Here is a 27,513-nt window from a genome sequence, read left to right on the forward strand (position 1 = left end):
TATACCCTGGCAACTTGCCCCACACCAAGGCCAGGGACCCCTTTTCGTCCTTCCTGCCATGCCTGGGGCACAGGGCAGGGCAGGCAGGGTGGCCGTGCCCTTTTCCCAGCAGCAGGAAAGCAAACAGCAACAGGAAGCTGGGAGCAATAAACCAGGTGAGATCTGTGCCAAGAAAGCTGGTACCTGCACAGGTGGGGTGGGGACCCTGGGGAGTTGCTGCACCCTTCGCTGTGGAGAAGCAAAGTGGAGCCATGGAGACCAATCCCAGTAAATTCATAACCTGTTTAATGACAGTTCAATTGCTTTACATGAAGGTTACAGCGTGCTCCATGTTTGTTTTCCATCACATGACACCTGCGATACAACGATGCCACAGACTTTTGTCACGCAGCTCTGGGAGGACCCTGTGCCCGAGCCAGTGCCCACGGATCACACACACTGACACATCACCTCAGCTCTGCCCTTTTCTCTCCTGAGCAGCAGGTGACAGTGACAGTAACACCCTGAGACACCTGCACACACCCACCTGCACACGGACACAACTGGGAGCCCCTGCCTGGCAGCAAGGCAGAGAAGGTGGCAGCACTGGGCTGACAGCGAGCTCAGGGTGAGCAGCCTGTTCCTGCCATGCTGTGCCACCAACCGTGTGGCCACAGAACAGCCCTGGCTGGCAATCACTAACCCTGGCCTGGCAATCACTAACCCTGGCCTGGCAATCACCAGCCCCCCTGCCAAGTGCAGTAAGAGAAGCCACCACGAGCCAACCTCCTCCCAAGGCAGACAGAAAAGCGAGATGTAGACACAAGATGCAGTTTGGGAGAGTCCTTGGCAAGAAGGGACAATAGTGGGGGACAGAGCAATGAGGAGCTACCCCTGCTGTGCAGCTGGGAGCACTGGGCAGTGGCTGCAGTGCCCAGCTGGCACTGCCCACCCCACAGCACTGCCACTCCCCCCAGCATCTTCTGGGACTCCTTGAAGTTCCCCCATCACAGGGGGAGGCAATTCCACTGCTGTGGAGTCCCAGGGCACTGGGGAACCCAAACATCACCACACTCACCATACACCCCAGCTGGGTGCCCTGCTCCCTCCTGCTCCAAAATGGGCTGAGCCTGCTGTGCACCCCCAGCCCAAGCACCTCCACCCTCCCAGAGGAGAAAGCAGTGTGTCCTGGGGGTCTGCACAGTGCTATTTAGCAGGAGGCAACCCACAACAAGAAAACCCACAGCACAGCCACCAGCCTCCCCAGCCCCCCTGAACGGCCCTTTCCCCAGGTGATGACACCCACAACACACCATCTCTTCCTGCAGGTGACCCTTTACTTCAAACCCATTCCTCACTTGAATGATCCAACTTAATTTAACACCTCCTGGGTGCTTTGGGGTGCTCCCAACCCACGGTGATGTGGAACAGTGGCCACAAGTGGAACAAACAACACAAGACAGGCCTGTGGGTGACTTCAAACCATGCTTCACATCCCATGGCCAGAGCTACACTAAAGCAGTTGCACTCAAACAGTGTTTCAGAAACTCCACGGTAATTTAATTTTGGTGGCAAGTGAGACTGTGAGATGACAAAGGGGCCTGTGGGCCTCGGAGCTGCCAGGGGGCTCCCAGCACCAGCTCCTCACCAGTGGCTCCCAGTGTGTGTGACACAGGCACAGCAATGCCAGCCTGATCCCAGCACCAGCTCCTCACCAGTGGCTCCCAGTGTGTGTGACACAGGCACAGCACTGTCAGCCTGATCCCAGCACCAGCTCCTCACCAGTGGCTCCCAGTGTGTGTGACACAGACACAGCAATGCCAGCCTGATCCCAGCACCAGCTCCTCACCAGTGACTCCCAGTGTGTGTGACACAGGCACGGGTGTGGTGGCACACGTGGTCCAGGCTGTACTGGCCTTCTCACACCTTGGCTCACCCTAAGGATACTGGTGGGACTGGGGACAGACAATCATATTCCTACCACCTGGTTTTAGGGAAAGAAGGGAGAGCAGACAAAACAACAAAGGAAAAAAAAGCAAGGGAAAGCATTACTTATTCAATCTACAGGGAGAAGACAAGTCTATATACACAGCCAGGGAATTCCACATGGGAACAGGAAGCAATGCTGGGAGAGGGCAGGAGGCAGGCAGGGCCTGGGCAGGCACAGGCACAGGTCAGATGGAACAGACTGTGCAGCCTGACAGCTTCTCTTAAATTAAAAGCACCACACACACACACACAGAGCATTTGTGATACACCCCATGGGCTCCAACACCAGCCAGAACTCTCGTCCCACACAACCTAAAAACCCCAAACCACACACCAAAACTCAACAGCAGGGCCCTGTGTGGGACTTGGAGATAACAAAAAAGCAATGCTGCAGCCCTGCTTCAGGAGAACCTCTCTTCCAGCCAGAAGAGGCCCTGCTCACCCCAAAAATCATATCTTTAGGATTTATTTTTTTTTCTCAAACACATCCCAACTGCTTTTGGCCTCATGGAGACTCCAGAGCAAGGCATCCACACAACAGCACCAAAGGAAGGTCCACATGCACAGGTGGTTGGGTGGGTTTCTTTTTTTGTAAAGTCTTTGCTTCTGCTCTCTGGTAACTCCCAGGATCAGCCCAGAAGATGAAACAGCAACTGCAGAACTTCCTGAATCTGCTCCCTTAGAGGTGAAGCTTTTTCAAGTCTCCTCCAAAGTCTAGAGCCCCAAAGTGTATTTGTTCAGAGGCAGCTGTCAAGCATGCCCAAAAAAATCAAGCTGTCTTATGGAATGATCATGTCAAGTACTACAGTACCTGTCTGGGGAAAAAATGAAAAAAAAAAGGAAAATAGGCAGTTCTCCAGTTTCTTCCTGGAATGGGGATGCCAGGCTATGAACAAAGCCCTTAGATGCCCAGCTTGGAGCTGTGCCCCTCGCAGCAGCTGTACCGGAGCAGCCTGGCTGGCTCCTGCCTCCAGAGATGGCACTCTGGGACACAGAGCAGCACGTCAAACCCCTTCCCACAGCAGCAAGGACAGGCTCCTCTCTCGCAGGAGGCACACCATGGCAGGGGGGATGGCCTCAGTCCAGTCTCAATGGTCCATGTCACACGAGTCCTGCCCAGCACCATCCCGACGGCCGGAGGACGCAGGGTTAACATTGCCCTTGTACCCGTTTCCCTTAATGAAGGATGAATCCAATAACCTTTGGCAGTTCCCTCCCCTCCCCACCCCATCCCAAATACTGCCCAGCCCTGTGGGTCACAAGCACATATTTAATGAGCTGGGTCCTCCTGCAGTCCCACAGCTCTCCCTCCCCTTGGCTGGGCTCCGGAGGTCCATGCACGCCGAGGGAGTGGTCTGATCCTGGAATGTCAGGCTGTAGGTTCCCGGGGCACAGGGAGGGCATTTATCGTATCCTGGTGAAGAGGTTGAGCACAGATACAGACTCCTGACAAGGGAACACAAAGCAGGGGGTGAATAGCTGTTACTTCACATGCTTCTGGGTTGGTTTGTTTTTAACCTGGTATCTTTAGCTCAGGGCATGACTCCAGCTCACAAATCAAAGTCCAACACCATAAATATTCCCATGGGTTTCTTTCAAACGGTAGCATGTGCACAGCTGCTCAGAGTGCCATTCCCAGAGCGCTGCAGGCAGATGTACCCCAGAGATGGCAAGAACTGGGGGACCCCCAGGATCAATGCCAGCTTGCCCCAGTCCCTTCCTCCAAACCCCTCTGCCAGGGATCCAAGAAAGCTCTCAGAGCATCAGACACAATCTGCTTTTGGTTATGCCAAGTTATCACTGGCAGAATCCATGACCTCATTTTCATCCAAACCCCCATTTTGAGCAGTTCTGTAAAGAACCTGGGGATAATCATGGAATCACAGAATGGTTTGGGCCTCAAGGGGCCTTAAAATTCATCTCCTTCCACCCTCTGCCATGGGTTGCTCCAAGCCCTATCCAATCTCGCCTTGGATCTTCCAGGGATCCAGGGGCAGCCACAGCTGCTCTAGGAAACTTGTGCCGGGGCCTCCCCACCCTCACAGGGAACAATTCCTTCCCAATATCCCGTCTAAGCCTGTCCTCTGGCACTGGGAAGCCATTCTCCTTGTCCTGTCCCTCCAGGCCCTGGTGCAAAGTCCCTCTCCAGCTCTCCTGGAGCCCCTTTAGGCACTAGAAGGAGCTGTAAGGTCTCCCTGGAACCTTCTCTTCAGCAGGACACCCCCAGCTCTCCCAGCCTGCTGTCACCCGAGGGCTCAGCTGCTCTGCTGTGCTCAGCAGCCCTGGACCAGCCTAGAGCGATGTTGTGTCACACCAGCCTCGGGCACAAAGGGCAACCTTTTACTTAAATCTCAGCAAAGTTGAATCCTTCACTGCCCCAGCCCTTGATCTGCAGGAAGGAATCAGGGAAGAGGCAGCAGAGCAGAGCCAGTGTGGCCTGAGGTGTCCCAGGCAGCTGCCCCATGCCTGGCCTTACCTTTGTCGAGCGAGTTTTACTGAAGACGTTCCAGAAGCGTAAGGTTTCGTCTCCAGCTCCTGTGACAATGGCCTCCCCATCAGGGGACATTGCCTAAGGACAAGACAACAACCTTTAGCACCTGTCACATTTTTGAGGCTTGAAAACAAGACCTAGCTGGAATGCAGGAGAGATTTAACTGTCCTTCCTACTCGTGGCAGAAGCCAGCTACCTCCACTTTCAGGTGCCTCAGCAGCCTCAGGGGCAATTTGGGCCCTGGCACCTTATGGTGCAGCTGTGGAACACATGGGGAGAGTGTTGTGGAAAGAATATTTGTGCTAAGAAATCCAAGCCATGTGTAACTGAGGCTGTTCCTCCCAGGATTATCAACCTGCCTGAAGGCAGGAAGATGATCTGACTGGATTTTCTGGCTGTATTGGTTGCTTACATTGGGATCTACCTCCCAAAACATTATCAGCATTTGTCATCTCCACCATGAACTGCTGACACCACCATGTAACAGTAACAGCAGACATGAGATGGATCAGGATTACCCACAACAAATGTTTAATTCCCTGGGCAGCAGTCATCAGTGAAGAGGTGTGAAGTCCTCTGGGAGCAATGAGAGAAGCTTGTGTTTCATAAAATCACAGAATCCCAGAATGCTTTGGGTTGGAAGGGACCTTAAAACACATCTCATTCTGCTCCCTTCCACTGTCCCAGGCTGCTCCAAGCCCTGTCCAGCCTGGCCTTGGACACTTCCAGGGACCCAAGGGCAGTCACAGCTGCTCTGGGCAATCTGTGCCAGGGCCTTCCCATCCTCACAGGAAGAATTTCTTCCCAGTATCCCATCTAACCCTGCCCTGTGTGAGTCTGAAGCCATTCCCCCTTGTCCTGCTATTCCAGATCTTTTTCTAAAGTCCCTCTACAGCTCTCCTGGAGCCTCTGAGGCACTGGCAGGTCTCCCTGGAGCCTTCTCTTCTCTAGGCTCAGAAGTTTTCTTAGAAGAAAACTCAGATGTTTCCTTAGGAGAATTTGGCAGGCTTTACTATCATTAACAAAGCCTCACATTTCCATAGCAGCAAATCCAAGTGTCCCTTGCAGGCACAGAAATGTGTCAGAGTTTTGCACTGCTCATGAAGAGCGTTCACATTCCCGCCCAGGCAGCTTATGGTGCCACTGGCACTGCTGCTTTGGGTGCCAGCTGGGCACACCTAAGCCAGGTGAGCAGCAGGAGCCACGGCCATCACTCACCAGGTACAGGACTCGGTAAGAGTGCCCTGTGAGCTTTGCTACTTGGGTCAGTGAGGGGTACTTCCAGACGAGGATCTGGTTCTGGGAGTATCCGTGGGTGCTCACCTGAAAGGGGAGAGGGGAACATGAATCATACAATCATGCAATTGTTAAGGCTGGAAAAGACCTCCAAGATCATCAAGTCCAACAGTCTACAGACTACACCACTGCTCTGGGCAGCCCATTCCAGTGCCTGACCACCATGAAGAAATTTAAACCTCCCCTGGTGCAACTTGAGGCCATTTCTTCTTGTGCTTGTCACCTGGAAGAAGAGCCTGAATTCCACCTGGCTGCACCCTCCTGTTAGAGGAAGAGAAGGTGTCCCCTGAGTCTCTTTCTTTGCAGGCTGGATCCCCATAGCTGCTCCTCAATAGCCTTGTGCTCCAGCCCCTTCCCCAGCTCTGTTCCCTTCTCTGGACATGCTCCAGCCCTCACTGTCTTTCTTGTTGTGGGGGGCTCAAAACGGACCCCAGCACCTGAGGTGCCTCAGCAGTGCCCAGAACAGGGGGGCAGTCACTGCCCTGGTCCTGCTGGCCACACCCTGGTTGGTACAAGCCGGGATGCCCTCGGCCTCCTTGCCTACCTGGGCACACCTGGCTCATGCTGCCCACACTCCCCAGCACAGGGAAGGACTCACCAGCTCGTTGGCGTGTTTGGACCAGGCCAGGTTGCACACCTGGGAGCCGGTGTCGATGCACTGCAGGGGCTGTCCTGTCAGCGTGTTCCAGAAGCGGATGCAGCGGTCGGCTGTGCCCCCCCCTGAGGCCAGCAGCCCGTGCTGGTGTGGGGACCAGGCAATGGCCTTGACTGCTGCCAGGTGCTCTGTGTATTGCTGGACAGGACTCAGGCTGGAGTGATTCCAGACAAGGAGCTGGCAGAGAGAAGAGACATGATCAAACCTGTGCTTCAGTCATGTGTCCACTACACCCACGAGGCACAAGGGGACTGATGAGGCCAGTTGGGCAACAAGCTGACTTCCCATAGCTCTGCTCAGACATGCACAGCTCCACTCTGCACTTCATAGAATCATGGAATGGCTTGGGTTGGTTCAAGCTCATTTAGTTCAAATCCCTGCCAAGGGCAGAGACACCCTTTAGTAGACCAGGCTGCTCTCAGTCCCATCCGACCTTCAGGGATGGGGCAGTCACACCCACCCTGACACCACACTCAGCTGAGGAGTGTCCTACCCCCAGGCCATGTGGCAGGAACAGGCCCTAAGATAAGGGAATAAATCTAAAGAAGCAGTGACACTGAAGGGGGCCTCAGACCCTGCTGTTGTCTTTCTGGCTGTATCATTCCAGAACACATCCAGAAATCTGCTCAGCTCATTAGGAGTTATTCTGAGCAGGAGGAACTCAGTCCAACCATGCTGTCACACAGGCACTGGGCACATTCCCTACCTAGCAACCCGTTCCAAAGGGCTTGGAACCTGCTTTTTTGTGACAGATGCTTCTCACATATGGTGCTCAGTGAGCTGCAAGCCTGTGCTCCAGGTATGAGAACTCACAGAGCTCTACCTCAGCTTCCTGCTGCATACAAACATTACTGCAACAAACGTGACCATACATTACCCAAACAAAGCCAGGAAGGGCAGCTTAGCAGTGGCTTTGTTGAGCTCAACCCCCTGAGCCAAGCTAGAGATTTAATTAGCCAAATACAGAAACAAAATTAAACTTGCCTTTCTCATTTTATTAGGAAGAGAAGACTGAGTAGAAGCTTAGCATGATTTATGTTTGGTCATGGTCCAACAACCAAAACAAAAGTCCTTTTCAGAGAGGCCAAACATCCTTAAAGAATCACTGAACCATTAAGGTTGGAAAAGACCTTTAAGATCGAGTCCAACCTTTGACCTAATCCCATCGTGCCCAGTAAACCATATTGCATATCCACTTGTTTTTTGAACACTTCCAGGAATGGCAACTCCCCCACTGCTCTGGGCAGCCTGTTCCAATGCTTAACCACTCTTACAGTGAAGAAATTTTTCCGTAAGCACAGAATCATACAATGGCTTGGATTGGAGGGGACCTCAAAGCCCATCTAGTTCCATCCTTTGCAATGGGCAGGAACACCTTCAACTAGACCAGGTTGCTGCCCATCCTGTCCAGCCTGGCCGTGAACACCTCCAATGATATAGTAACGTCCAACTTGACAACATTTCCCCTCGCCCTAGAAAGAAAGGGGTGTGCCATTTCCCATGACCCCCTGGAAGGAATGTACCTTATTATCGTTGCCTCCAGAGGCCAGGAGCTGGTGGTCCGTGGACCATTTGAGCCCACAGACCTCCTGCCTGTGTCCCTGGAGCCGGCGCTCCGACTGCAGGGGCGGCGTGCGGATGTCGCGCTGCAGGATCATCCTGTCCCGGCTCCCGGACGACAGCTGGTCCGCGTTCCACGCCAGGGCACCTGCACCACCAGGGACAGAACCTCAGAGGTGCTCCAAGAGCCACTGAGGCTGCAGAACACCTCTGAGGTCACCAAGTCCAACCCTCAACTCAGCACCACTGTGACGGTGTTCACAGCGGCTCTTGGATGAGGGAGTCAGATCTTCGTCTCTTCCATGTTTCAGAAGACTTATTATTTTATGATATATATTACATTAAAACTATACTAAAAGAATAGAAGAAAGGATTTCATCAGAAGGCTGGCTAAGAATAGAATAGCAAAGAATGAAAACAAAGGTTTGTGGCTCGGCTCTCTGTCCGAGCCAGCTGGGCTGTGATTGGCCATTAATTAGAAAAAACCAACATGGGACAATCACAGATCCACCTGTTGCATCCCACAGCAGCAGATAATCAATGTTTACATTTTGTTCCTGAGGCCTCTCAACTTCTCAGGAGGAAAAATCTTAAGGAAAGGATTTTCCATAAAAATGTCTGTGACACACCACCGCCACGTTCACCACCAAACCATGTCCTTGAGTGCCACATCCCCATGACTTTTAAACACTTTTCAGGCATGATGACTTCACCACTGCCTGAGGCAGCCAGTTCCCATGATTTGTAACCCTTTCTGCGAAGAAATTTTCCCAATATCTAATCTTAACCTCCTGCAGCACAGCTTGAGGGCACACCCTCTCATCCCTGGGAGCACAGCCCAACCCCCACCTGGCTCCACCCTCCTGTCAGGAGTTGTGCAGAGCCACAAGGTCCCCCTGAGCCTCCTTTTCTCCATATTGAGCCCCTCCAGCTCCCTCAGTTGCTTCTGGTACTTCAGTCTCTTCCCCAGGTCTGTTCCCTTCTATGGACATGCTCCAGCCTCTCAAAGTCTCTCTTGTTGTGAGAGATCTAAAACTGACTCCAGGGTTCAAGGGGGGACCTCAGCAGTGCTCAGCACAGAGGGATGGTCACTGCCCTGGTCCTGCTGGCCACATTATCAAATCCAACCTTTCCAGTCCTGCAGCAGTTGGTAAGCAAAATGCAGCCATCAGAGCTGCCAGGGTTTAAAAAAAAGACCCTAACAAACCTCAAAGCACTCCTTGCAGGCCTCCTTTACATCCACTCTCTGGAGTCCTACATCAGGGCACAAATAAAGGTTCCCTGAACAAACTGACTGCACGTATTACCAACCTCACTTCACAGTGCAGTAAAGCACAGAAACATCTTGGAATGTGCATGGATTTCCCAAATCTCGCCCCAGAGCTTAGATTCACAACATCTCCGAGTAGAAAAAAACAGCCCTCCAAAAAAGGGAACTGGAAATCTCAGTGTGAAGCTGCCAGCAGAGCTGAAACTGGAAGCCAGCAGCAGCGAAGAGATGTTGTAACCAAACCCAAAAAGCCTCAAGCAAGGAGGAAACACCTGCTGCAACACCCAACCACCATCACACCGAGATCAGAACAGCAGAGTTATGAGATGATAATATTTTGAACCTGCTCAAGAGGACAGCAGGGGATAAATATCAAACCTGGTACTCTGAGTTCCCTATTTCCAGCAGATCCCTGGCTAACAAAGTTCCATCAGGAAGAAGTGACCCCTCAGAACCCTCTGCTTCCCCACTCCTTACCAACTCTGGCTGTGTGTCCCTCCAGCATGGAGAGCTTCTTTCCTGCAGCTGCATCCCAGATCTGTACAAAGCCCTTGTGAGTGCCAACGGCCACCAAGTTTCCCTGCACAAACAGAGAGCCAGGATCAGCACAGCCAGGAAGCACAGGCAGAAAACTGAAAGTTGAGGAGAAGACTTGACATAAATCCCACAAGATGGAAAGCATCCAGAGTTCTTCCATTTGACATGTTTTTCCCTACTGAGAGGCCCAAGCAGCCTGTCTGGAATATATTTATTGTAACATTTTATTGTCAAGAACTGAAGAAGCAAACTGGCTCCTTCTCCCTCCCACTCCTCTTAGCAACGCCTGGAGAACCTCAAGATACAAGAGGCTGCTCTCCATCCCCTCCCTTTTAGCAGAGAAAAACCAGCTCAGGGAGCTAACTACAGCTATGATGACAATGACTATGTGCCCCATGTGTCAGCTGTCCCTGGTGACAGTGTCATACTGACCCGCTCTGACCAGCCCACGGAGGTCACGGAATCGCCTTCCACAGAGAGGTCGCACAGCCGCGTCACCTTCAGAGAGAGGAACGGGGTAAGGGACGTGCCTTTGTCACACTGGCTGTCCCACAAACCACAGCTGTGCTTGGGATAGAGCGTGACAAGTGCTGAAGCCCTCACACAGCACATTCCATAGCCCTAGAATGCTGGAAAAACCCTGGAAAAACCCTACATCAAGGGGCAATTCAATCTTCAGACGCTCATGACCATTACCTGGCTCGTACAAGCACTCCACAGGTAAACACAAGTCCCAAGGCCAACGCTGAGGACGTTAAGAGAGGACCAGTCCACCAGGTTCAGGTAGAAGTCGTCCTGCAGCTCTGGGGCATCCAGCACTTTGAAAGGAATCTTGGAGATTTTCCGAGTTGGTTTTCGAGGTGATCTTAGCAGCTTCTGACTGTTTACAAAAACAGATAAAAAAACAACTACAGGAATCTGCACATCACAGCAGATGGGAGGCACAGGTGCAGCCACTCTTTATAGAGCACTCTGAAGTTTCTATAGAAATGCAGACACAAAAAGGCTGCACAACCCTTTTTCAGCAGCAAGACTGGAAAGAATTAGGTTCTGCTCCTACAAAGGAGCTATGAAGTAAATTGATTACTGAGAGCTGACCAAGACATGTCAAGCACACAGACAGGGTGGGCATCTGAAGACATTCTCAGAATTTGACTGTTTTATTTACTATCTCTCCAGATTTCCAAACCAAATTCACATTTATTTTAGAGCTTCAGGCAGAAGTCCTAGAGAACCTCACTGAACCCTCTGTCCCCTCTATTCCAGCCCTTCCCTTCTTTTAGTTTGCAGAGGATCAGTGTTACCTTTTGTTGCTGACAGGAGACAGGGAATAGGGTGAGACCTCGTTGCCATCATCCGGGCTGGAGCGTTTTGTGCTGAGTGAGTACTGCATAAAGAAACACCAGGTGAGGACCCTGCTATGCCCGAGGCCTGGGGCATCACTACCAACGTGCACTGCTGCCAAGCTAATTCCAACATCCACTGTTTCCTTTCCCAGGTGCTCCAAAACCATACAAAACCCCTCAGCAACACTCCAAGCCCAACAGCCTGATTTGGCCACTCACCACGCTGCCCAAAAGCCTGGCTCACACAGCTCTCCTGCCAGCACAAACACAGGAAGCACACTGCTTGCTGCACACTCAGGTTTCCTTTGCAGGCCACATTTGCTCTCAACAGTTTATCTCAGCCAAGCCCCAACACCAACTCACTGCAGAGCAGCCTGGCAGAGCCCTGTGCTCTGCTCCTGTGCCCCACACACAACCCCCACTGGTGCTAATGCAAGTAACCAACTCACAGTGAAGAGGGATTTCTTCTCTGGGGTGGATGGCTGCAGCCTCCTGTCCTCTGTCTGGGGGTCCTGCACCTTCTCAATCCCTGCTCCCAAGAGTTCATTCTTCAGCAAGGCAGAGTAGGCAAGGCCATCTGTAAACCCAAACAGGCACAGAGCAGAGAGCTCAGAGCAGGAATAGCAGGGAGTATCAGGATCATATCAGGTGTGCCTGACCTGGAGAAGGGAAGGCTCCAGGGAGACCTTAGAGCTCCTTCCAGGGCCTAAAGGAGCTCCAGGAGAGCTGGAGAGAGACTTGGGACAGGACCTGGAAGGACAGGACAAGGGGGAATGATTTCCCACTGCCAGAGGGCAGGGATGCATGGGATCTTGGGAATCAGGAATTGTTCCCTGGCAGGGTGGGCAGGCCCTGGCACAGGGTGCCCAGAGCAGCTGGGGCTGCCCCTGGATCCCTGGCAGTGCCCAAGGCCAGGCTGGACAGGGCTGGGAGCAGCCTGGGACAGTGGGAGGTGTCCCTGCCATGGAGGAGTGGAAGGAGAGAGGCTTTAAGGTCCCTTCCAACCCAAACCAGTCTGGGATTCTACAACCTGTACTCTCACAGAGTCTCTTAATAAGCCTGGGTCCCCCATTTAGAATCAAGATTTGTAGCAAGTTTCCCCTCCTTCCACTCCATCAGGAAAGTGATTTCATGACACAATAAACCAAGGCATAGACTCAGCCTCTTGCATCCAGACACCCATCAAAAGCAGTGAGCTGGTACTCACTCATGATGTGGGCATTTCCCAAAACACCAGCATGAGTTTTGGCACAAGCATGAGAGTGCCAGCATGGCCTTAACCTCCCCAGCAGTTTGCACTCAGAGCTCTGGGCACTGCCAGGCAGTAGAAGGATGATCTCACCTTTGCCAGTGTCTGATGTAGCATCCTTTGCTTTTCTGTTTTGGCTTGGTGATTTTTCATTTTCCTGAAATGGAGAAACATGCCATCACCATAGAGAAACCTGAGGGTATATGGTGAAACAGCAACTGCAGGGAGCATGGGGTTTGAGAACACACTCAGTGGAACTTTGTGGGGCAGCAGAAGAGCATGGTGCAGAAGGTGAGCAGAGCAATCATGTCAGCCATAACAAAAGGTACCACTCCCTTGGTTCCAAGGCTGAGCTGCAGGAGAAGGGAGCAAAACTTACATTTATTCTGTGGAAGTTGATGCTCCAGTTGGCCCCAGCTCTTGAGGGAATGAATCTGTCACCATGCTTACTAGGAGAAGACATTGGAGAATTGGAAGGTGTCAAGGTTCTTCTTATCTCTGCTACCTGAATTAAAGAAAAAAAAGACATTGACCTTACCCTTGTCAAGCCCCAGAGTTGGTTAGTTTGTTAGGCCTCAATTTTTTATGGTACACCTGTAGTTGCTGAGTTTATGTATTAAAAAGGTATCACTGAACTGTACAAAAATATCTTCACCCCTTTTGCAACCTGAACTGAGGTCATATATTCAAAAGCTCTCTTCAAGTGAAGCTATTTGGGTATTCATAGAACAGCTGAGGAGTTCACACCTGCTCACAACCCAACAAAGGACTGTGGTTTGCTTTGAGGAGGTGCCAGGCCTTTCAAAAGCTCCAGGAAAACAGTCACAAGTGAGACAGACAACACAGCAGTGAGCCTGAGCCCATGTGTACTCACACAAGGCATTGTGTTCTCGTTCTGTATGTTGATTTGCCGTAGGAGACGTCTCTCATAGTCCTGATCCATGGTGGGAATGGCTGCAGAGATCAGCCAGCTCAGGAATCTCTGTTTGTGAAGTCCAAGCAGTAACTCGTGTGCTGCAACAGACAGGAGAGAACAACAAAATGTTACACTGCTCCCTGCTGAAACAGCCTCTCCAAAGTCTCCTAAGCCTGTTCTTTGAACTTGAGACCACTTTTCCTATGCAGAGCATTGGTGCCAAACTTGTGTGACACTGAAGAATGCAGGCAGCCAGAATTTTGTGTCTGACAGGACCTCACCCCACCTGGAGCAGGGACTGCCCTGGGCCCTGCAGCAGAATTTGGCAATCCTTCAGAACATGGGCACGAAGACTCCAGGAACCTGCAGCCTGTCCTGTGCAGGCACTGGCACTGCACAGAGAGGTGTGGCTGCCCCATTCATAGCAGTGTTCAAGGCCAGGTTGAATGAGCTTGGTGTAGTGAAGGTGTCCCTGCCCATGGCAGGGGGTGGAATGAGATGGGCTTTAAGGTAATTTCCAACCTAAAACACTGTGGGATTCTGTGATCCCACTGCTCAGGTCAGGGGCACAGGAGCAGTGCTGGAGGTGGGATGCTTTTAGCCATGTCAGAAGTACTGCAGGCTTTTACCACCACCCACTGGAGGAACACACGAGGCACACTAGGCATCTAGTAGTCCCAGTGAACATTCCATGTCTGATGCCTGCACTATCCCAAATCCTCCTCCTGGCTGGCACAAAGCTTGCTCACTCATACAGCTATACAATCTATAAGCAACACTAACATCATTTAAGCACATATTTTAAGCATATCTTTTAGGACAGGACTGCTTCATAGCTGAGATTTGCCTGGTAAGTTAACATGTGCATCAATAAAAAATAGATGAGCTGACACTTGCGTGAGAATACACAGCCACAACCCTTGCCAAGCCCCAAGGGCAGAGAGCAGCACCCCCAGGGTCCAGCCTTACCCATCACACACCTTGAGTGCCTTGTCCACAGCTGACATGGGCACAAAAACACCAGAGGAGACATCAAGTTGGTCTTTCAACCCTAGATAAACATATCCAAAGGCAAAGGTACACCTAACACATAAGCAAATTCCCACAACACACAGGTATCTGGAGGCTGTGCAGAACAAAAAGGGATTTCAATTCCTGTTATTGCATAAACATTTATGGCACCTGGCCAGAGTCCCAGCTGCACAAATGGAGGCGCCTCGAGATATAAACTTGTGGTGAAATCCCCGAGGCAACTGCACACAAAGCTGGGCTGGGAGGAGGCTGCCCAGGGAGCAGCTGCACTGCCCCACTCAGGACAGCCCTGCACTGCCCCACTCAGGACAGCCCTACAGTGCCCCACTCAGGACAGCCCTACAGTGCCCCACTCAGGACAGCCCTGCACTGCCCCACTCAGGACAGCCCTGCACAGTGCCCCACTCAGGAGAGCCCTGCACTGCCCCACTCAGGACAGCCCTGCACTGCCCCACTCAGGGACAGCCCTGCACTGCCCCACTCAGGACAGCCCTGCACTGCCCCACTCAGGACAGCCCTGCACTGCCCCACTCAGGACAGCCCTGCACTGCCCCACTCAGGACAGCCCTGCACTATTCCCCACTCAGGGACAGCCCTGCACAGTGCCCCACTCAGGACAGCCCTGCACAGTGCCCCACTCAGGACAGCCCTGCACTGCCCCACTCAGGACAGCCCTGCACTATTCCCCACTCAGGACAGCCCTGCACTGCCCCACTCAGGACAGCCCTGCACAGTGCCCCACTCAGGACAGCCCTGCACTGCCCCACTCAGGACAGCCCTGCACTGTTCCCCACTCAGGACAGCCCTACACTGCTCCCACAGGGACAGCCCTGCACAGTGCCCCACTCAGGACAGCCCTACAGTGCCCCACTCAGGGACAGCCCTGCACTGCCCCACTCAGGACACCCCTACAGTGCTCCACTCAGGACAGCCCTGCACTGCCCCACTCAGGACAGCCCTACAGTGCTCCACTCAGGACAGCCCTGCACTGCCCTGTTGTGGTGTGCTGTAATGTCCCATTTTGGCCTTCCAGGTCATTTCCCCAGGTGTGCCTATACGTCTCTCCCTTCCCCCTTGCCCCCATGCTGAGTGAGTCCTGTCAATCAGGCTGCACATTCCAGCAAGGCGTCGTGTGGTTGCTCAAGTTCAAAGGATGCCCCTATGCCCAGGGGTCATTGGTCTGTCTGGGTGTCATCTTCCCCTGAGACCCTGCCCCTCTCACCTGGTTGGGGCTCACCTGTACCTCCCCTCCCCCTGTCCCTGAGCTTAAAAGGTGATCAGACCATGCGGGGGATTCTGTTGGAGCAGTTGCTCATGTTCAGACCTCTGTAACCATGGAATAAACCTCTGCACATTAAACCCTCCAGCAGAATCCATCTCCTTTTTCTCTTCACCATCGCCTGAAGCCATTCCTCCTGAGGTAAACGGGGTTCCTAACAAGCCTGGATTTGTTCAGTGCCCAGCTGCAATCTCCAGCAAGCCAAGGTATCTCTGGGGTGACACACCGCAGTTGCTGCCTTTGGCCCAGCAGCGAGGGTCAGACTGGCCCAGGCACAATCTAACTGGGAATACTGGGAGCCTTTTTCCCAATACTGCCCCACTCAGGACAGCCCTGCACTGCTGCCCCCAGGAGCCACAGACCTGCCCAGGGTTTAGCAGTTCAAAACTGGGGCGAGTCACCGAGCTGCCAGGGGTGCAGCAGCACACGCTGCAGTTCAGTAAGATGTGATGAACTTTCACAATACTCTGTGAAATAAGCTTGAAAACAAGGCAAAGCACACAGACTCCACACTGCAGAGCTGATGGCCCTGCACCTCAGAAAGGTACAGGAAATGGGGTGATATCAAGGTGGTGATCACTGGGGTTCCACAGGGCTCAACCTTAGGGCCAGCTCTCTCAAATGTCTTTGTAAGTGACGTGAGCGCCGGACTGGAAGGTCCTGAGTGGGTTTGCTCGGGAGGAACTGCTGACATTCTCAAGGGCAGGGAGGCCACACAGAGAGACCCTGACAAATGTGAGGAGTGGGAAATCCCCAGCCATGTGGTGTTTAACAGGGCAAGTGTTGGATCCTGCCCTGGGATGGGGCAGCCCTGGGTGCAGGGGCAGCCTGGGGATGAGAGGCTGGAGAGCAGCGCCCTGGGAAGGGCCCTGGGGGTCCTGGTCAGTGCAGGTTGGATCTGAGTCACTGCTGGGTCCTGGCAGCCCCAAGGGCCACCCTGTGCTGGGGGCACCAGGCCCAGGGAGGGATTGTCCCACTCTGCTCTGCCCTGGGGCAGCCTCAGCTCCAGTGCTGGGGGCACTTTGGGCACCACGAGATCAGAAGGACCCAAAGCTGTTGGAGAGTGCCCAGAGGAGGCACACGGAGCTGGGGAAGGGCTGAGGAGCAGCTGAGGGCACTTGGCTCGTTCAGCTGCAGCCCAGGAGGCTGAGGGGAGGCTCCTCGGGGGCTGCAGCCCCTCCCCAGGGCAGGCACAGGGGCAGGGGCTGAGCTCTGCTCTGGCACAGGGACAGGAGCCCAGCAAGGGCTGCAGCTGTGCCAGGCCTTGGCATGGAGCTCAGGGCAAGGTTCTGCCCCCCGAGGCTGCTGGGCACTGCCCAGGCTGCCCAGGGAATGGTGCCAAGGCTGCCAGAGCTGCAGGAGCTCCCGGGGGTGCTCAGGGTGGGGTTCTTGGGGTGGCTGTGCAGAGACAGGGACTGCACTGATCATCCCTGAGGGTCCCTCCCAGCTCAGGAGATCCTGTGGTTCTTTGAGCTATGCCATTTTTCAGTACCAAAACTTGGACTTTTTACAAATGCTAAAATGCTTTTCTTCCTTAACATTAAGCATGCCAACACTTTTACAGGAGCATCCCTGAAATAGACAGTCAAGCTGGTTCTGATCACACCTGCTTACCTCTACCACCTCCTCCCCCAAGCTTTTCTCTTTTTTAATTTAACACATTACTCCCATATGTTCTTTCAGCGTCAAAACTGGAGAAAGCTCCCAAATTTAACAGAGATCAGCTTCCACCAAATGAAGCAGAGTCAGAGACGACATAATTGCAGTGAAAAGTTAGAAAAGTCTGTGATGCTATTAATAAAGCAGATTTAGAAAATAAAAATTAGTGCATGCCATATCAAACACTCTCACTCGTTTTGAAGTTTACTTACCACCACCCTCACCGACCCACAAGCTACCAAATGTGTGTCTCAAATGAAACAGTCCAACAAAATGCCCCCTCCCCCCTTTTCTTTTTTTGGGGTGTTGTTGTTTTAACACCATGAGTAAGAGAGCTCAGCCTGCAGAACCCACACGAGGAGCGTGATCAGCCAGGGAACACCACACATTTGAAGTGTCCTCCCAAAATGGCTCAGCACAGCATTCGTGAGATCCAGATCCAGTTACACAGCAAAGAGACATTTTAAATTCTGCATCTGAAACACATTTGACTGTCGAGCTTTCCAGTTCCCATCTGCCCAAATTTCACCTACAACTTTCACTGAGAAACACAGCACAGATTGTTCAACACAGAGACTGCAGAGGCAGAACACAGCAGTGAATGTTCAGCACCTGAACAGTGAGATGTTTTCACCCTAAAACCTGTGCCACTAACAAGGCTGGGGAGCAAGGAGCACCTCTGGTTTGTGGGATGCTGTTGCTGTCTCTAAATTTGTCTGTGGGAAGTGAGTCCATTTCCCCCAAATCAGGTACAAAAGGCTTTGCCAGAAGGACTTGGGGTGAGAGCTGCTGGACATGAGCTGGTGTGTGCCCAGGTGGGCACGGAGCCATGGCCCACGGCTGGTGTGAGGCACAGTGTGGCCAGCAGGAGCAGGGCAGTGACCATCCCGTGTGCTGGGCACTGCTGAGGCCCCACTCACACCCTGGTGACAGCTCTGAGCCTCTCACAAGAGGGCTGGAACACGTCTGGAGAAGAATGGAGCTGGGGAAAGGGCTGGAACACCAGGAACAGCTGAAGGGAAGCTCAGCCTGGAGACAAAAGAGGTTCAGGGGAGACATTCTTGCTCTCCACAACTCCCTGACAGGAGAGTGCAGGTGGGGGTCGGGCTCTGCCCCCAGGGAACAAGGGACAGGACAGGAGGAAACAGCCTCAAGCTGTGCTAGGGGAGGTTTGGGTGGGACATCAGGAGGAATTTCTACATGGAAAGCATGATCCAACACTGGCACAGGCTGCCCAGGGCAGTGGTGGAACCCCCACGCCTGCAGGGATTTAACAACTGTGTGGATGTGGCACTTGGGGACATGGCTTAGGGGTGACCTTAGCAGTGCTGGGGGGATGCTTTGAGTTGTTAGAGGCCTTTTCCAAACTGAAGGATTCTGCAAGCCAATGATATGTGGGTTTGAAGTTCCCTTTAAGCTGAAGAAATAAAAGATCTTGAGGAGCTACATGTGTTACATATTCTTCAGACACCATTTTGTCACTAATTATGCAGTTTATGCTTGGAGAAGAAAGGTGGGATTTAGTGGAAGGGTTTGGATTCTGTGAGAAGAATCTGTATTCTGACTTTATGTTTGTCATGCACCTTCTGTCCTGTCTCTGAATTGGCTGCATTCTCTCACAGCTCATTACCTTCAGAACAATACTTACAGGCAGAGTTAGGGTGCTGAACAAGTGCCTTTTGTTCTTTTTATTGACCCAACCTTCATGCATTCAAACATAAAAGTGTTTTTTCTTGGTATGGCATGTTTTTAATAAGCCAGCATGCAGAACACCAGGCCTGGCAGGGAAACAAGGGCAGTAATTTTGCAAAATTATTTCTGTGGTTTGAGGCAGGCTGTACCTGTTTGGATTCTCCAGCACACACTGAAGGAGGTGTAAGAGATGCAGGTTGGTTCTGTCAACTCAGACATGCTCTGCTCAAGCAGTTCAAGAGCTGGATGATTCCTGACCCTTTTTTATTCCACAAATTGTTCATCTGCCTTCTCTTCTGGAAGGTATTTGGGTGGGTAAGTGTTTAACACAAGAAGGGCTGATGAAAGTGAGAGACTTGGAATACCAAGGACAGGATGTCAATGTAAATGCAGATGTAAAGCTGAATATATTTCCTAATTTACACTGGGCCAAAGAGGAGGGGTAAAGGATGCCTTGGTAACTTAAATACCATCAATGTTATGTTGATGCTTTATTTTGAACCATCTCAAGTCTGAAAAAGGTTGCCTGGAGCTTTTCTTACTAGGAAGTCCTAAATAGACCCCAAATTTATAGTCAGCAGGTGCCTACCCACACCCAGAGATGCTGCCTGCTCTTTGGGCCTGTGTTAAATGGCAGAGGCTTTAAGGTAAAAACACATCACTACTCAGGTGTTGAAGGTTTCCAAGCTCTCTGGAATGGTCCCATCATTTGCTAAGGAGAAAACTACACAAGTACTTAGTCCTCCAAGTTATGACCAGCAGGCTCAAAATCAAACCTGGATGTCCTGCTTCCCCACATCCAAAATATTCATCTGCTTTTGATTTGACTAAACCAAATCACAGTACTTGCAAATCAATAAGGCAAAGCCCTCAGCTGGCAGCAGAAGTGGCAGTTCCTCTATCCCTGGCAGCCTCCTCATGCCAGCTCCAGGTACTGACCACCCAAAAAACCTAACCTGGCCCCAAAGGGTTGATAGGTCTGGCTGGTTTAGAAGGCATCTCGTCCTCCTCAGCCTGGAGTACTGCAGACTATTACCAGTTATGGATTCCTTTAGAGGCTTTTGAACAAGCAGTAAGGGAAAAGAGTTAAAAAATACCACCACCAACAAAAGCCAGGCCATAGGTTTGAGCTGTGTAACAGTCAAGACTATCAGGAATGCACTCATGCCAAGGCTTCATAGGGCAGCCTCTGGGAATGAGCAAAATAAAAATACTCTGTGCTTGGCCAAGCTCAGGCAGAGCTTGTCCACATTTAACCCACAGGAACATTACACCAACCAAGCACACCTTTCCAGGAACTGGCCTCCTTCCAAATCAGCAACAGCACCAAAAGTTAAAGTTGTGTGTTTTACCAATATTTAGCTTTTCAAAGTTACAAGGATATCATTTGTTACCTAGCAATTTATTAGGGTATAGTGTGAGAAGCATTTATTAAATCAGCTATTTACCCCTATGCAATGGGAGCAGCTAAAGCTTTATTTCAACACCAACTACAACTTTTGCTGCCTTGCCCTCATCAAGGAAGCACATTCACAGCTTTGTATGACAGAGATCACACTAATGACAAGAAAAAATTACTCAGTGTTATGGTGTCAGATGGGATCTTCACCATTTGTCCTCACACTCCTGAAGATGCAACACCACCAAAATCCAGGATGCTGGAACATGGCAAGAGCCATGACACCACAGCAGCATTCTTCAGAGCATAGGATGTAGGTGACTGCTCTTCACTGAAGGTCCTGCAAAATTCCACATTGTTCTGCCTTTCCAAAGCATCTTGCTGAGCACCTCCTGCCCTGGGCACTCAAACACCTTTATGCACTCACTGCCCTCAGCCCTACAGTGCCCCTGTTCCAAAAGTGCCAACTCTTAGTGACCAGCAATACACACAAACTGAACTGCAGCTTCATTTGAAAGCAGAGGGTTCAAGGGCAGAGCCAGAACACTGACTGCATCTCCTGCCTGCACTCAGTCTGGGACAGGAGTACAGGAGCTGGAGATGTAAGTGAAATGCACAGTGATCTGTGCCTCCCTTCACTTCCCACAGCAGCAAACATCTCTCCTTCCTCACAGGCAGAAAATATTCCCCCTTCCTCACAGGCACAGGCCCAACCTGCAATCCAGATCAGAGGTGACAAACATTTGACCTTCTGTACCTCCACCTGCACTCACAGACAAGCTTCAAGACTTTCCACAGCCCTCCATGATAACTTCAGAAGCTCAGGTAAAGCTTCACCTCCACCATCCCAAAGTGATGCACAATCCCACCACAATGACAGAGGAACTCTGACTAGCACACCACAAAAATTTAGGGCACTCTGCTGGCCGAGGCTGCAGGAAGCCTGCAGGAGCCAAGGATGCAATGCTCATGACACAGAGCTCTGCTTGTGGCCTGGACTGTCACGAGCCAGCAGAAACTCGGGGTTGTAAGACCTTCAGGAAACAGCAAAATCTGTCTTTGGAAGGGTCTTTAGCAAAGATAAACACTGGCAGCACTAATCACAGAATCCCAGACTGGTTTGGGCTTGAAGGCACCTTAAACCTCATCTTCTTTCACCCCCTGCCATGGCAGGGACACCTCCCACTGTCCCAGGCTGCTCCCAGCCCTGTCCAGCCTGGCCTTGGGCACTGCCAGGGATCCAGGGGCAGCCCCAGCTGCTCTGGGCACCCTGTGCCAGGGCCTGCCCACCCTCACAAGGGACAATTTCTTCCTAATGTCTAATAAATCTTTTCAATACACCATTACAAACCCAAGAGGTTTTCACCAGGATTTTTGTATACATAACAGTTGCTCTTAAATGCAAGTAAGTGCTCCTCAAAGAGGCCACTCCACAAAGCCCATGAGGAACATGACACTTGCTGCCCCTCACACAGATGATGTTCAGGTATCACCATTGCTTTCAGTACAGATGTTTTTTCTAAATCCCTTTTTTCTCCACAGCTAAAAGAAAAATAAAATGTGAAGATGATAGTCAAGTCTGTACTCCACAGACCAGGCTATTTTCAACCTTTCAACTAAAACTCAAATACAAGAGATGGCAACTACAGCAATCAGAACCAGCAGCTGCCCCACTGGTGCAGCCACACAGCAGCCAGGCCCCTCACAGAGGGGTTCCAAATTTGCCTCAGCCAGATTTTAATAAGTCAGGAGAATTATAGGGTTGCTATTTTACCTTCATAAATGACGTTTTCATTCAATACACATCCCACTGCAGCTTACCATTGTCTCTTGGCAGCGCAGAGCTCATCCAAGCAGACATGACAACCACGCACTCAGCAGGGGATTTCTCAGAAAATCACCACTATTAAGCCTCCTTTTTATTGCTTGCAGGTGGTGATTATTTCACCTTTTCACCATGATGCTCTGTAAATAAGAGGGACACACTTGTTCCCAGGGAATACAAAATACAGCACGAAGCCCTCAGCAGCACAGGAAGCCTTGCTCTGGGAAACAAAGCACCACACACGGGGTCACTCTGATGGCACCTCTTGCCCGTGGGCCAAAAGGGCCCTAATTAACAGGAAGTCTCCTTAAAGAGCTTTATCTGCTACAAAAGCAAAACAAACAGGAGGCAGCAGCGGGAACACTCCTGTTTCAGAGGTGCAGTAGTTGGCCAAGGCACCTGGTGAAGCAGCACCTGCAGCCCTGGCTGTGCTGGCTGGGGATGCTGCAGGGGCTGGGGTGAAGAGCAGGCTCAGCTCCAGCAGATCTGGCCTGAGAAACACCAAGTGCTGAGCGAGTTCTGCTCTGAGAAACACCAAGTGCTGAGAGAATTCTGCTCTGAGAAACACCAAGTGCTGAGCGAGTTCTGCTCTGAGAAACACCAAGTGCTGAGCGAGTTCTGCTCTGAGAAATACCAAGTGCTGAGCGAGTTCTGCTGCTTCCATTTGCCAATGGAAAAGGCTCCTGCTGGTCCCCGTGTGCTCAGGCAGCACAGCCCAGAGCCCCATCCCTTCTGCAGGGGCTGGGGGCTCATTCCTGCACTGGGGAAGGGGCTGGGTGTGATTTCCCCAAGGTACTTCTTGCCAAGGAAAGGACGTGTGACAAATCTTACAATGTTCTGCTTTGAGATTTCATCTCAGTGCAGGACATAAGCAGTGCCAAACATGTGCCTCTGACAAAGGAGGGCCTGATCAAACCCCACAGTTGTCTCCACACTGCCTGGCCCCCAGAACTCCCCTTAGATACAGAAGCTGAGCTCTGGTAGTTGCTGGCCTCCAGAGAGGGACAGTTACAGCCACAGCACTTCTGTTTCCACCCTCACCTGGAGGTAGTTTTCCCCACACAAACATTTTGTACAAGTCACTGGACAGACAGGAGAAACAAAGGCTCTGCTTTCAACCAGTGACACCTATTTTGGTAATCACCTAGAAGACATTGACTTATTTGATTATTCTGTGTAGATTCAAAGAATCATTTAGGTTGAAAAAGCCCTCTAAGACCAGAGTCCAACTGTTCCCCCAGCACTGTCAAGGCCACCACTAACCATGCCCCAGGTGCCAGATCCACATGTCTGGTAAATCCCTGCAGGGATGGGGACTCCAGCACTGCCCTGCAAAGCCCAGTGTTACAGGGAATCACAGGGTGGGACAGGTTGGAAGGAACACAGAGATCATCTGGTCCCACCTCATCCCTGAACACATGGCACAGGATTGTGTCCAGACACTTCTGGAATATCTCCAGTGAGGGACACTGCACTCCTTCCCTGGCAGCCTGTTCCAATGCTCAGTCACTGCACAGGGAAGTTCTTCCTCAAATTCAGGTGGAACTTCCTGGCTATGAGTTCCTGCCCCTTCCTCCTGTCCCACTGCTGGGCCCCACAGAGCAGAGCCTGCTCTCTGCTCTGAGCCCTCCCTGCAGGCACTGAGACAGGATGAGGGCTGAGGTTCCCTCCCAAGGCTGAACAGACACAGCTCACTGAGCCTTTCCTGAAGAGAGAGATGGTCCAGTCCCTTCAGGATCTCCGCAGCATTCACTGGAGGACATCCACATCCCTCGTGTCCACAACTGGGCACAGCACTCCAGATCTGCCTCAGCAGGATCAGCTCCCTGGCACTGCCCTTCCCAAAGCACAGCAGGATCCCCCTGGCCCTGGCACACATGGCTGCCCAGGACCAGCCTGCTGTTCACAGCACACCCAGGGCTCTCTGCAGCTGCCCCAGCAGCTCACAACAGCCTGCACTGGGGTCACTCCTGCCCAGGTGAGGATCCTGCACCTGCCCTTGCTGAAGGTCTGACAGTTCCTTCCTGCCCTGCCCTCCAGCCTGTCCAGGCCCCTCTGCAGGGCTGCACAGCTCTGGGGGGGATTGGCCACTGCTCCTGCTCTGTGTCAGCAGCTCAGGAGGCACCAACTCCTTCATGCAACCACTGATGAACGAGTGAAATAACACTGGGCACAGGACTGAACCTGGGGGCTGAGAAAAAGGAAGTGGGGATGGACAGAGTGAAGTACTTGGATCTTAGCGAAGTTTTTAAATAAATTTTTACATGTCAGTCACTCCAGACTCAAAGAGGACTGACTTATGAGCAGAAAAAAGGACAAGAAAAGGCTACAGAGTCTGCATTTTATAACAACTTACAGAACCTTCATGGCTTTTTGTTTGCTTCTGTTTAGTAGTTTCTAGTCTCTGTCTAAGCACATTTTTCATACGGCTACTGACTTTAATAACATTCATTTTTCCTTCAAAAAATCCACAGAAAACTGTTGTCCAATTATCTTGTACTTCCCAGTGGGTAAAGACAGCTGAAAGCAGCAGTTTTAGAGATACACACCCTGGTAAGGCTTCCAGTAAAGGAGCAGTCAGTGCTCTATAAGCAAAGATTAAAAATTCCCCAGCAGCCCAGTCCACAGAGCTTCACTGAAAGGTCAGGCATCCAAACCTCTGCTTCATCAGAACACCTAAAGTACTAAAGGTGCAATGGTGTCCTGGTCAAACTCCAAACATAAACCACAGAATTTACAAAACATGACAGCCTCAGTCAACAGCCCCACAAAACTCTGCTTCTGTATTATAATAATACAACCAAAACCAGACTAACACGAGATTACAGAATCCCACAATGGTTTGGGCTTGAAGGGACCTTAAACCTCATCCCATTCCATCCCTGCCATGGCAGGGACACCTCCCACTGTCCCAGGCTGCTCCCAGCCCTGCCCAGCCTGACCTTGGGCACTGCCAGGGATCCAGGGGCAGCCCCAGCTGCTCTGGGCACCCTGTGCCAGGGCCTGCCCACCCTGCCAGGGAACAATTCCTGCCCAATATCCCATCTAACCCTGCCTTCTGTAAGTGGGAAGCCATTCCCTCTTCTCCTGTCCCTCCAGGCTCTTGTACAGAGTCTCTCCTTCTTTTTTGTCGGCTCCTTCAGGTTCTAGAAGTCTGCAGTGAGGTTTTGTTGCACACAGCACAATTGCTCTCTGAAGAACCTTCAGCACAAAATACTGGCGTGTTATCATTAAATACACACAGGAAGAATCAGCACCTCACAGAAAAATTGGCACAAAGCCTTCAAGAGAGCTACAAATCAAGAGAAAACAATTCTCCATGCCATGAACCCAACAACACCTTCCCGAGGTGACGCCAGTGTGACCTGACCAAACCTCCCTGCCCCAGCAGAACCTTCTCACCACCTGAGGACCTTCAGTTCAGGCTGATCCTGCACACAAATCCCACGTGCAAAGTGTCACCAACAGGTTACAAACACCCTGACGAAACACACAGCGATAACGAGCTCCCCCGGACCCATCGGGTGGGCAGGGGCACATCCACCGAGCTGTAGTAAACAACAGACTGCTGGCCGAAGTTTTTGCTGCTGCTTGGCAGCTCCACACCACTGAAATCTCTGTCACCGTTTGTGTTATCAACTTGATCAGGAACCCAGACTTAATCCAGGCTCCGTTTTTTGCGTCTTTCCCCAGCGGGCGAGGACACACGGACCGAGCGAAGGGCTCACACCGCGAGCTCCCAGGTGCTCTGCACAGCCCCGGCCCCGGCTGCAGGTGCGGGATGCCCGTTACCAAACACACCGGAGCGTTGGGGCTCACCGGCCCCGCCGTGACGGGGCACAGCCCGCCTGGGCCCGCAGGAACCGGCACGGACCGGGCCCATCCCCGGCCGCAACGGGCGGGGAGGGAGAAGCGGGGCTGCTCGGGCACCTTCTGCCGAGGGACAGTGGGAAGGAGAAAGGGACTAAAGGAGGCAAGGCAGCCCCAGCCCCGCCCGGCCTGGCCCGGCCCCTCCGCCCAGCCCGGCCCGGCCCGGCCCGGCCCACAGGCCCGAGCCCCCGGGGGAAAGTGCGGCGCCCAAGGCTGCAGGCCCCCCGCCTCGCCGTGCCGTGCCATGCTCCGCACCGTGCCCCGGGCGCTGCCCCGGCCGTACCTGCTCCGGTGCCGGTGCCACCAGCCGGCCCGGCCCGGCCCAGCTCCGCCTCCTCCGTCAGCACCCGCCGGCCCCGCCGCTGCACAACATGGCGGCCGCCCCCGCCCCCGCGCGGGGCACGACGGGAGCGCGCCCCGCCCGCCGCTTCGAACACACACAGGAAGCGGCGGCGCGCGCCGCCATGGCAACGGCCCCGCTGACGTCACCGCCGGGACATGACGTCACGGCCGGCCCCGGTGTCCGTGTGTCCGTCCCGGGAGGGCACCGGGCCCGCAATGCTGGGGCGCTGAGGGGCCCTGGGAGTCCTTAAGGAGGCCCTTGGGGGGTTCCTTCGGTCGCTGGGTGTGTGTGTGTGTGTGTGTGTTCTTGGGTGCTTGAGGGAATTCTCTTGGTCCTTGAGGGGCTTTAGGAGCGCGTCTGGATCCCGGGAAAGGACTCAGCGTGTCCCTGAGGGGCTCCCTGAGTCCTTAACGGAGTGCTTGGGTCCTTGGGGGGCTCCTTAGTGGGAGTTTCTTGGTCCCTGCAGGGGTTCTCTGGGGAAGGGTTTTGGGTCCTTAAGGGGCCTCTTGGGTTCTGGGGGTTGTTCCTGGCCCCTCCAGAGGGCCTGGGATTCCTGTGCCCCCAGACATTGTCTGTGACTCAGTGTAGGACCCCCCAGGACCCCGCAGAGTGGCTGTGCCTCCCCCATTCCTGCTCTCTGGTCCCCATTGCTCTTCCCAGAGAGGTGTGGGGTGAGTGGGGGAAGCCAGCTGTGTGTCCAACCCCTCCTGGGCGGGCACTGGGGCAGGGGTGGCTGCTCAGCCCCACATGGCCTGGGAGGAGCTGGGGCAGGTGCTGCAGGAGGACTCTTGGCCCTGTGCCCTTCTCAGCACTGCTGGAACCCCCCAGTTCCTGCCCATGCCCACAGAGGGGGCCCGGGGTGCCTGTGGGGGGCAGAGAGTGCCTCCCCCCAGACTGCTCTGGTGACACCATTGACCATCTCACTGTTACCCTGCACAGGACAGCCACCCATTCTGGCCCTACTGCAGCAATGCAGCGAGCTGCATGCAATCCCTGATATTAACCTTGGACTCCTGGGTTATCAATCATGCAGCTCAGCCTCCCATAACAATCAAGTCTCTCTTTAAGGCTCCCTTGTATGTTATTTTCAACAAGAAACACCTGATAGCTGCAGTCCTGAGAAGGA

The 27,513-nt window shown here is 52.7% G+C and overlaps 1 protein-coding gene across 1 annotated transcript; it reads right to left on the bottom strand.

Moving 5' to 3' along the window:
- Positions 1-262: 262 nt before the first annotated feature.
- FZR1 (fizzy and cell division cycle 20 related 1) lies at positions 263-26,414 on the bottom strand. The gene is made up of 14 exons (XM_063160815.1): positions 26,328-26,414; positions 13,247-13,386; positions 12,752-12,877; positions 12,466-12,529; positions 11,573-11,700; positions 11,082-11,164; positions 10,474-10,657; positions 10,210-10,275; positions 9,718-9,820; positions 7,934-8,118; positions 6,354-6,587; positions 5,678-5,782; positions 4,445-4,537; positions 263-3,414 (listed from the first exon to the last, which is right to left on the bottom strand). Exons 2-14 carry the CDS (start codon positions 13,313-13,315, stop codon positions 3,373-3,375), a joined length of 1,482 nt encoding a protein of 493 aa, XP_063016885.1. The 5' UTR covers positions 13,316-13,386; positions 26,328-26,414; the 3' UTR covers positions 263-3,372.
- Between the last annotated feature and the right edge of the window lie 1,099 nt (positions 26,415-27,513).

The sequence above is a fragment of the Melospiza melodia genome, chromosome 7 (genome assembly GCF_035770615.1).
Source record: "Melospiza melodia melodia isolate bMelMel2 chromosome 7, bMelMel2.pri, whole genome shotgun sequence".
Lineage (NCBI taxonomy): Eukaryota > Metazoa > Chordata > Aves > Passeriformes > Passerellidae > Melospiza > Melospiza melodia.

Excerpts from the sequence above, each read along its gene's own strand:
- FZR1 (XM_063160815.1), bottom strand. The coding sequence starts at position 13,315 with ATGGATCAGGACTATGAGAGACGTCTCCTACGGCAAATCAACATACAG. Across the intron at positions 12,878-13,246 it reads ACGAGAACACAATGCCTTGT|GTAGCAGAGATAAGAAGAAC; the intron begins GTGAGTACACAT and ends TCTTTAATTCAG. Across the intron at positions 10,276-10,473 it reads GGAGTGCTTGTACGAGCCAG|GTGACGCGGCTGTGCGACCT; the intron begins GTAATGGTCATG and ends CTCTCTCTGAAG.